We start from the raw sequence: 10,903 nt of genomic DNA, 5'->3' as shown, positions 1-10,903 counted from the left end.
AATATCATAATTTATGTACAACTTTTGTGTGGAAATGGGTTTCAACTAAATACCAAAAACTGAAAGAAAGTTAGCGTCGACAAAACAAAGCTTACATGTTTTTTAATTATGAAAACTTGAGTTCTGTCAAAAAGGAGTTTGTTTTAGCATGTCTTAAACCGCTAGAAATTATTTATACACACTAATTTATCCCAATAAATGTCGAAATAATTTTTATGAATCTCTCCACATTTCTTTAATAACGTTTACCCCTACATTTTACATATCAGAAATGCTGAAGCTTTTAAGACACAATATAAATACATATTAATTAGACCCATTAGAAGTTTTCGTTGAACTGTTTCCACCGATAATATACATGGCTTTGTTGCCGTCTCTTTCACTTCCATATATTTTTCCAGCCTTTTTAGCCATCGATCCCAAGAGGTCTTGTGAAATTTTGTGCGCTGACCTTAAAGAAGATGACCATTCCTTTAAGCCTATTTCATCCTGAAATTAAAAAATTTATACAGTCAAAAGTTTCAAAGTACGGACTATTTCATACTGAGTTTGTCAAAATGATTCTGCCATCTCGGCTACCATCGTTAATCCGAATTTGAATGCAATTTTCATTTTTATGAAGAATAAAATCGGATGACATATCTTCTACTTGGTCCATAAATATCAACTCTGGTTTATTATTTCCACTTTCAGAATGTAGCTCTAACCTGAAATACATTGTAAAATCAAAAGATTATTTATGCGTGTCATGAAAAAACCCGGCGCCTTGTACTATGTTTTATTTATTTATTTACATTGATTCAACATTCTACAATTTTGTTGATATTTTTTAATCTAACCAAATTGTTATTATAATAACTTATATATATTATTAGTTGTTTATTTTAATTTTATTCATTTACTTATTTAGTTGTATATGAATTTGTTTTTTTTTTTAATTTGAAGTTTTTTATTGTTTTACCCTTGCACAGTGTATCGCTATGGACGCCGGTTCATGTAGTGACGATGAGCACCGGTAAGCGTGCGCAAGAAGACTACGAACAAAAGGTATCACTTTTATAAGAGTTTGTTTTTAGAAAGCCGTTTGGTTTCGGAGAAATGGAAGTGGGAAAAAAATCTTACTTTTATGGCTTCTCGGCTTAATTTTCAAAATTATCACCTCGTTAGGAATTACATAACCAAATCATGAAAAAAAGGAGCGTAGTGAAACTCCCGCTGCAGACCATTGCACACCTGCGTTAGCTGAGGTAGAGATCATCGTTGAATAGGAAGAAAACCACCCCAAGGGACAACTAACCGCGCCTCGTCACGTGGATGGTAGCAGCCACCCAACATATCATATTTGTAACTAAGAGAGCGTGTGAATTTTATGTCTACCAAATTCAGCACTTTGTTCCTACTAGAGTAGACACAATTGTTAATACAAGTCCTTAGCAACCTCTGTGGTTTGCAAGTGAGTGCGTCAGGGGCTGTATAAAAATGTTTGTCTTATACTGGAGGTGTTAATGCCGGTGGAGTAAAAATTCGTACTTATATGTCATGGTTGTTCTCTGGCATTAAATACCCGTCCAACGACACCACAATTATTTCAATCCGATACTCCGTTAAAAAGATATTCAATAAACAAGACAAATACAGAATTATTGAAATGAGAATGCTTTACCGATTTTGGTTTGTATGTGCGTGTCAAAGCGATGTTTTAGGGTGCTAAACTGTATTAAGCAGCTCGAGCTGAAAAACTTTTGTTCTACCACTTTTTGGAAAACCCGTGAGTTTAGCGGAAAAACGGATAAAAATGCTATTTTAAGGGTTACTTACGTTTTCTTATGCTAATTTGAATGACGCAAGTCCAATTCGATTATAAAAAATTTAAATTAAAATTTAAATTAATTGTAAAATCATTATATTTTTTATATATTTGGTTATTATACACAATTATTTTGTGATCAGAGGACAGAACTGTGTCTCTCGGTTTTTTAATATACATTTTTGGGAACAACTCCTGGTCATGGTGCACGTACTTTATTAAAAAATGGGTTCAAGTACTGTACAACTTAAAAACAAGAAAGGAAGCAAACTTCAAGACGCCGAAGTTTATATACCCTTGCAGCTATTGCAAATAAATGTCGATATTTATTCGTATATGCTTAAAATTCTTAATGATTTTCAGCTCAATTTTTCGATCCTTTTTATACCCTTGCAGATGGTATTATAATTTCAGTCAGTCGACTCTCCAAGTGATGTTGATCAAGAATATATATACTTTATAGGGTCAGAAAGGTCTCCTTCACTGCGTTGCGAACTTCTGACTGAAATTATAATACCCTCTGCAAGGGTATACAAAACGGCACAAAATATTTAGGTGAAAAATTTTTGATTTGGTCTTTGGACAGCTGTACTCAGGCTACCAAAAACAAAACACTAAAAATACTGATCAAGAAATAATTTAATGAGTTATCGACTGTTGACGATTTACAACCACAAGTCTCTGCTTTGGGTTAAATTCAAAAATGAATTTAAAAAGTCAAAAGCGCGCTAAACCTTTCGTTAAAAGTCATTGTTCGTTTGGGACCTTAATAATTTGAAACAAAGTGGAAAAACTGCGCACAGATGAAATTGGGAAGTCATAGCCCACACTTTGGACAAAACTAGAAAGCTAATATGAAAATGCACATTAAATCCGATAACAGTGATAAACAATTTTCATTAATTGTCAGAATTGTGTGCTACGACTAATGGTCGTAATTTGAGGTACTCTTTTATTGTAACTAGGTTTTGGAGCTTTGCAGTAAGAAGACTGTGCTATCAAGCAAAAAATTCTTATATCAAAAAACAAATACACCTTTTGACGAGGTAAAATAAACGTGACGATCGCAACTCCAACTCCAAAAACTTCTGATATCACATTGTGTGACGGCTATTATTTATTTTACCAAAAAAAATACTTTTTTTGTATTTAATTTGTTTTGTAATCGTCACGCTGCTTTGATTTGGTTAAGTCACAAGGCTGATTTTTATTTTCCAGCTTTGTGCCGATTGCAAACCAAATTAAATATAAATAAAGTAATTTTTTTGGGGAAAAAAAATAAGTCGGCACAAAAAGTGATGTCAGAAGTTTTTGGAGTTAAAAGTGCGATCGTCACGTTAATTTTACCTCGTCAAGAGGTGTTTTTGTTTGATTATAATTTCAGTCAGAAGTTTGCAACGCAGTGAGGGATACATTTTCGACCCTATAAGGTATATATATTCTTGATCAGAATTGACCATCCTGGGCGATCTAGCCATGTCTATCTGTCAGTCCGTCTATACGTCCGTCCGTCTGTCCTTCAGACCGTTTCTAAGCAAACTAGTCACTCAGTTTTTAAGCTATCTGCCTGAAACTTTCCCAGAAGTTGACTTCCCATAGCTCCCATAGGAACAATCGGGGGGAAAAAATGATAACTTTTCTGTTTTTTAATTGGTTTATTATTTAAGAATTACGCTTTAAATTGATCAAAACCGGACAACTATATCATAGCTCCCATAGAATCAATTGGAATACTTAAAAACTAAATGAAAAAAATTATAACTTCTATAATTTTAAATTATTTTGTTAAATTCTTTTGGACATAATTATTCATTATTCATTTAATTATTCAGAATCACGCTTTTAAATTTATTCAAGTCGGAAAACTATATCATATAGCTGACATAGGAACGATCGAATACTTAAGCTGAAAATCATCATAGCTTCAATGTTTTAAAACATAGACGCATATAAATCGAAATATAGATGTTTTAAATCATCATAGCTTCAATGTTTTAAAACATAGACGCATATAAATCGAAATATAGATGTTTTAAAGAGTATTTAACTTTTGCAATAGATGCAAGCTTCGGCTTACAGAAATTTGCTTCCTTTCTTGTTTTAAATCTTTTTGGGCATAGGAATTGTTTAATAATTCAGAACATCGCTATTAATTTAATTCGAATTGGAAACGGTATCATATAGCTGACATAGGAACGATCGAAAAGCTGAGCTAAAAATCATAAAAGCTTCAATGTTTTTAAACAGACACTCATAAATTTCAAAATTTAGATGTTTTAAAGAATATTTAATTTTTGCAATAGCTGCAAGGGTATAAAAACTTCGGCTTGTCGAAGTTTGCTTCCTTTCTTTATTTTTTTTATTTAAAATATTCTTTAATTTTGAATTTAAGCTGAGTTTTGCACGTAACTGTTTTAAAGTTGTTGTTCCATAGCGTGTAGCATTGATAAAAAATTGTCAATTTGAACACAGCAATTTAAATCTTGGGCATATAAAGTTGTGGATGTTTCAGCCCATAAAAAAGTGCGTGAATTAGGATTACTTTGGATACAAGCATATTCTTTTGATGTAGAGAGCTGACGTAACAAGCCATATGTACGTCCAGTTACTTTACTATTACTAAAAGATATGCCTTAATTCGTTGCATCATTTTTTATAGGCATATTATTAATTTCAATCTCCCAACTGTCAATAGCGGAATTTTACCATTAACTTGGACGTCGTCTGCATATAAATGGACTTCACAACCGGTCAAGACAGTAGGCAAATCATTAACATATATATAAAATAATAAAGGACCTAGGGAAGATCCCTGATAAACTCCCCTAGGTAATTCTTTGACCGCTCTTTTTTTTACCTAAAGCCAGACTGCTTCTGCGAAAGCAAGGAATCGCTTTCGAGGAATGTCTGAATTTGTAGGAACATTTTATTTTCGAGATCATTGCCTAGGAAGGGTAGAATGGAGATAGGGCTGAAACCTTCAATAGAATTAACTGTCGGGACAATTTTAGCATTACGCTAAATTGAAGGAAAAACTCACGTTGTAATGGCTGTATTAAAAATACATTACATTAAAAGGTACATTAAGATCTCAACAACAAAGCAGTGGTCAGGCAATTGCTGTGTCTTCTGGATGCTTACATTTGACTTTGCATTTAACCTTTTTACTCACATACACGCATGACTAGCATGACTAGCACGATCTGAAGGGTACATGACATTACCAACACAAGCTACCGTAGCTGCAAATAGACAGACGAGAAAAAGACCATATAATACCTCCTGTGCTTGGAGGAGCATCTTCTTACCCCAGCCACAACTTACCTAACATAACCTATCGTAAACTTTTTTAAGGGTGGAAACGCTTTTCTTAGTTGCCCCCGGATACTTCGTATGCCTTAATGGTTCCTAAGGCTTTACCAGAGAGACACGAATTTAATGATCGATTTTTTCACAATTATTTCAGAATATGCGTTCGAATCTGAGCAAGTCGAGGGCATCTAATATGCATCTAATTGCATATTTTCATTTGATTTGTAATAACAACGGTGATAAATTTCGGGTTTTTACCGCAAGTTTAGTTGCTAAATTGATTCGCTTTCAGTTGCAATTCATTTGTATCCCATTCATTCATTTGTATATCACGGGGTAGCCAAATAGCGTGTTTTCCTTAAAACACTTTATGTTTCGGCAGCACCTCGGCAAATGTTTGTTGATATAATAAATAATCTTAGAAACTTTGTTCCAGTTTATATTGTTTAGTTCTTTATCAAAGCGGTCGCAATTTGATTTCCAGACTAAATACGTTTTTATGGCTTCTCACGAGCGGTTGTTGCTTTCCCAAATTTAGAGAAAACCGCTTGGCCAAACACGTTTGTTGCTAGATAAAACCAATTTTTGCAATAAGGAGCACAAAGGAGCAACTGACTAAGTGTTGCTGAAATGGTGACATAAAAAAAAGAACACACTTGATACTAGAATGATATTATTTCCAATGAATAAACTTTTAAAGGATTTATTTCTATAGTGAATACCGAAAGGAGTATATGTAACAATCAGCATATTTACGACGTGCCAGACGGCATATTGCCGTGAACGCCTATAGTATGCATGAACAAATTGTTAGTTTGTACTTATACATTGCACATATGTAATTAAATTAGAATTGGAATAATTTTCTCCGCTCGCTACACCTCTCCCGTTATTCTTGCTTAAAGATAATAATGGCATGATAATGATTTATAATGTGTGTTGAATTTTAAGTTAATTGGTTCGCGGTTCATGTTTTTGAAAAATTTAGATAAGCCAAGCCAATTAAATTTTATAGGCAATTAAAAAAAATTTCGACGGCTCAACAGTAAACGTTTATGCTAAAAACAAAAAAATCTTTTGCCGTACCCGTTACTCGTAGAGTGAAAGTATATTGCATTACTTGAATAGTATGTGACAGGTAAAAGAAAGCGTTTTCGACCCAATAAAATATATTTTCTTGATAGGAATCAATAGCAGAGTCGATCTAGCCATGTCCGTCTGTTTGTCGGTCTGTCCGTCTATCTGTCCGTCTATTTGTCTGTCTGTCTGTCTGTCTGTCCGTATGAACGTCGAGATCTTGAAAAATTTACGAGCCTCTGCCGACGCTTTGCCGGCAAAACACTATCGTATACTCATTAGATAGGGCCGTGGTGATCGCTGGTGTATAGAAAAGGACGAAGGAACTGTTAGCGAGGCCACCCCCTGTGCTGCACGCTCTAGTGTTGGCAATGCAGTTTGACAGGTGCCGCCAGGTGAGGAATATTTAATTTTAAGTTTGTTAGCTGAGTAACGTGTATTAAACAGTCGGGCAACTCGACTGCAGCGTTATTTCTTGTGTTTTTTTTTTTTTTAATTTAGATGAATTATTGAAAATATTAAAAGAAAATTGTTTTTTTCAAAAATGATTTTATTTTAACAAAGATTTGGAAATTATTTGTAACTACTCTTATTTTTAAGTTAGCACTCAATTTTCTGAGGAACCTACTGCACCCCACATATCCAGGCTGTAATTTTCAACCCTGTACATTTAGCAATTCCCCTAAACCGATAGTACCCTATACAACAAATTAGATCTAAGCAAAAATCAGCAAGCCAGAGCAACAATGAAACTCACCAAACGCTTGTTCACATGACAAAGAAATGCACCGGAGTAAGAGAGAGACCGGTTTTTCGGATTAAGCACTCTATAATTTTTTTTACAAACAGGTGTTCTATAACTATCTTCTCACTGTCAAAATTTCTAAGTAAACCTATAGCGTTTTCGTGAGCGCTAACATTAAGTGGGACCCGGACACGCCGTAAAGGTCTTTTCGGCTCGAAAAAATTACTACTTATTTCAGTTGCCAGATCGATAAGAAGAGAAGGCGTTTTGCAGCTAAGTATGATTGACTCAATCAAAGCTATTCTTAACTTTTGTGACATAAAGAACAATTAGAGCTGTTACGATTTTTCGTTGAAAAAAATTTGAGACGCCGAGAAAACCGGTTTAAACTTTTTCGGAAAGATTTCTGGCTTGACAGTGAAACAAAAAACCGGCCCTAAGTCTGAGTTCTTATCTATAAAATGATTGGCAGAAATCGGATAATTCTAAAGGTCAAATATATCGCTATAAGAAGCAGGGGCGAAAATAATTGTTATTATAATATAAAAATCAGGATTTGGTAAAACCAATTTTTTTAAAACATTAAAAGTTTGTTTTTAAAATTAAAATAATCAAATGTAATCCTGATTTTATGAAAAAAATATTATGAAATTAATTGTAAATAGTTTTCAAGAAACAGAAGTGTGTGGCAACTCCATAATTGCCAATCTTCTGATCAAGGGCCTTAGACAAGTTTTCGACTTTCACCTGCTACACTTAACGAAAGCTGATGAGTTTAAGTTGACGTGCAAACGAAACTAGTTAGTTCTACCTAGTTCATTCGTGAAATTTACAATAACTTTTATAAAATATATATATATTTGTTTCTTTTTTGATGAAACTCTCCGCAGGACTTACATTACTTGTCTATTCATATCTTTTAGTTCTTCTACCATTATCGTAGATAACGCGTCTGCTACTGAAGTAAGTTTAATTTCATATGATTTTGTCTCGGCTTCTGCTCCTAGAAAAGCAGAAGTCGCAGTCGAAGCAAATGCAAAAATCAAAAAGCAACAAAAATCAGAAAGCATATACAGTCGCTGTTGTCAGAAGTCGCAGTCGGGTAAGTTAATGCGTTCGACTGTTGGATGACTTTGCTTTCTGTCGCTTTTCTTTTGTTTAAGCAGCGTAAGTCAAAAAATGAGCAAGCAAACGATTGTGACTTGTTTGCTTCTTTTCATTTGCTTTGACCTTGCAGAAACGAATTGCACACGACATAACCGAAAGAGCTAGACAAAAAACACTTACAAAAACACTCGGTTTAATAAATATCTTATTATTAATCGCTTTCATTGCGATCTTCCTTGTTTTCAAAAAGTTCCAGGGAATCAATGGCATTGTCCAAAAAGCCGGAACTTAATTTTACAAGCAATATCTTAACAAGAACATTCTGGCCTAAGCGATTGCGCTTGTCTCTTGCCGTTTGCTACTTCATTTTCTTACGCTGCTAAAACAAAAACGAAAGCGACAAAAATCAAATTCATCCAACAATTGAAAGAATTAATTTTCCCGACTGCGACTTCTGACGTCTTCCGAAAGTCGATGCCTGCCGATGTTCCGACTTACGCTCATAACTGTAAGCAAGAGCAAAGCAGCAAGCAATGAAACGAAAACAAGCGACTGTTGCTGTTTTCTGTTCTTATCGCTTTTTGATTTTTTCATTTGCTTCGGCTGCGACTTCTGCTTTTCTAGGAGCAGAAGCCGAAACAATTGCTCATTTTAAAAAGTCGCAAGCAGTAGCGAGATATCAAATATTTTCAGCGAAGATTCGGATACGTGATCTCTATGTGGTAGGTTGAATATATACCTGGCTATGTAATTAAATAGAACTTTAATTTTGTTCTTACTGGAACAATGCAGGTTTTAGCTATTAGTAAACGTATATGGGTGGGCAGGCAATTTTTAGTTACGGATAATGTCCTTATTATGCCATATGTTTTCCCTACAGACTTTGTAATATGATCATTCCAGGTAAGAGTTCTGTTGAATGTAAAACCTAAGTTTGCAGCTGTATCACCGTACTCAAGTGGCGTGCTATTCATACTCAGTGGCTGCAAATTGTTAAAAATTATCTTTCTTTTACTTATGACAAGACATTTTGATTTTGATGGGTTGATCCCAAGTCCATTGTTGCCGGCCCACTCTTTTTTACGTGCAAGTTCTATGTTACAAACATCATTTATTCTGTTTAAAGAACGACTCACATTCATTTGGACAAGATTGACGACGATTTTTTTGGGTAGGTTTGACAGAAGTTTTAGAAAACATAAACATATTACGTAGTTTTGCACAAAGGACATTATGGTTTACTGTATCGAAGGCCTTACTATAGTCCAGTAAAACTAAGAGTGTAACATTGTTTTCGTCTATTTGTTCCCGTATGTCGTCTGCAATTTTTAAAATAGCTGAGGTACAGCTTCTGTTTTTCCTAAAACCAGACTGATTATTATTAAGCATTTCATATTCGGACATAAATTTATTAATTTGATCAGCCATGAGATTCTCAAATACCTTGGATAGGTATGGTAAAATGGAGATGGGTCTGTTCTCATTATTTGATTTAGGGATCGGCAATATTTTGGACATCACACTGATTAACACACATAAACCTAAATCTAATATCACAGACAATTTTAGGTACAAATCGTGGGTTCAGATTTTTATTTTTAGTGATTTCTTGTACTGTGCAGCTTAAGAACTTTTTATTAAGTTCATTTACATTCATGTCTTGTTCAAGTCTTGGTTTAACTTTGCATATTCCCAGGTTTTTAATTTTTTTATGTCTGAGCAGTGGTAGATGCGTTGTTGAGATTATGGGAATAGAAATTTGTATTGGCGGTGTCAGTAAGTTTGATCACTTTTTTTCTCAATGATTTGAACACTGCGTAAGCTTGAGCTGTCCTGTACCTTCTCCACTTAGTGTACGCCCCGTCACGCTGTAATATTGCGTCTTTGATGTTTCTTTGGAACCATGGTTTTTCAGAAAAACAAATAACTTTGTTACGAACAGGTACGAGACAGTTGAATAAATAATTAATATTGTTTTGTAAATGGTTAACTTGTTCGTCTACTTCGGAAAAGGAATATATGTCATTCCAATTGCACAAATTAAAGGTGGAGTTCAAAAGGTCATAGTTGATATTTCTAAAGTCCCTAAAAACTATTGGATGGTCAAGGTATTGTAGGTCAAGTGCGTAAGTCAAGTATATGAGGTCATGTTTTGAAAAGGATAGGACAATAAGTTTGTCATATGTAGCTTCTTTGTCTGTATCAGACACAAAAAATAAGTCTAAAAGCGAGTTGCGGGTTTTGGTAAAATGCGTAGTGGACACAAAATTAACCAACATCATCCCCAGCGATTTTATGTACTCTGCAAGGTGGGATTCCCTTAAAATATCGCTATTAAAATCGCCTGTTATAATGACGTCTGAATAATTAATTGACACGTCAGGAATGATGTTTAAAAATTTTTCATAGTCAATCCGGCAGTTAGGTCGGTATAAACACCCAATTAGTAGCTTATCATCTTTGGCATCTAATTTCTGTAAATAAGTATTCAATTGCACTACTGGTTGAGTGTTTACATACAAACGTGGAACATAATTTTTTACTAACATATATTGCAACCCCACCCCCATGACTATCACGATCAGAGCGATGCAAATTATAGCCATCACATTCAACTAAAACATCACATAAATTAGGAACAAACCAAGTTTCAGAAACACATATAACATATTTACCAAAAAAAATGTCTACCATATACATGTGGGGTGTGTCTGCTTTAAAGAGCAAGCATGCCATACATTTCCCTTAGACAACAACCATTAAGCTGAACGAGAACTACGAAAGATGTGAAATCTAAAAGAAAAGACGAAAGACGAGAAGACTACAAATGAAGATTAAAGACGAACGACGAGGAT

The 10,903-nt window shown here is 34.4% G+C and overlaps 1 protein-coding gene across 3 annotated transcripts in view; it reads right to left on the bottom strand.

Moving 5' to 3' along the window:
- Positions 1 to 210: 210 nt before the first annotated feature.
- LOC128263928 (G protein-coupled receptor kinase 1) overlaps positions 211 to 10,903 on the bottom strand; it is a 453,272-nt gene continuing 442,579 nt past the window's right edge. For all 3 annotated transcript variants that reach the window (XM_052999201.1, XM_052999203.1, XM_052999202.1), the window contains 2 exons: positions 545 to 707; positions 211 to 489 (listed from right to left, as the gene is read on the bottom strand). In XM_052999201.1, the coding sequence (XP_052855161.1) occupies positions 307 to 489; positions 545 to 707 (346 nt within the window). In that variant the 3' untranslated portion in view covers positions 211 to 306. The remainder of the gene's footprint in view (positions 490 to 544; positions 708 to 10,903) is intronic.

Source organism: Drosophila gunungcola, unplaced genomic scaffold, assembly GCF_025200985.1.
Source record: "Drosophila gunungcola strain Sukarami unplaced genomic scaffold, Dgunungcola_SK_2 000028F, whole genome shotgun sequence".
NCBI classification, from domain to species: domain Eukaryota; kingdom Metazoa; phylum Arthropoda; class Insecta; order Diptera; family Drosophilidae; genus Drosophila; species Drosophila gunungcola.
Note: the sequence above shows the minus strand (reverse complement) of the source record. Positions and strands in the feature narration are given on the sequence as shown.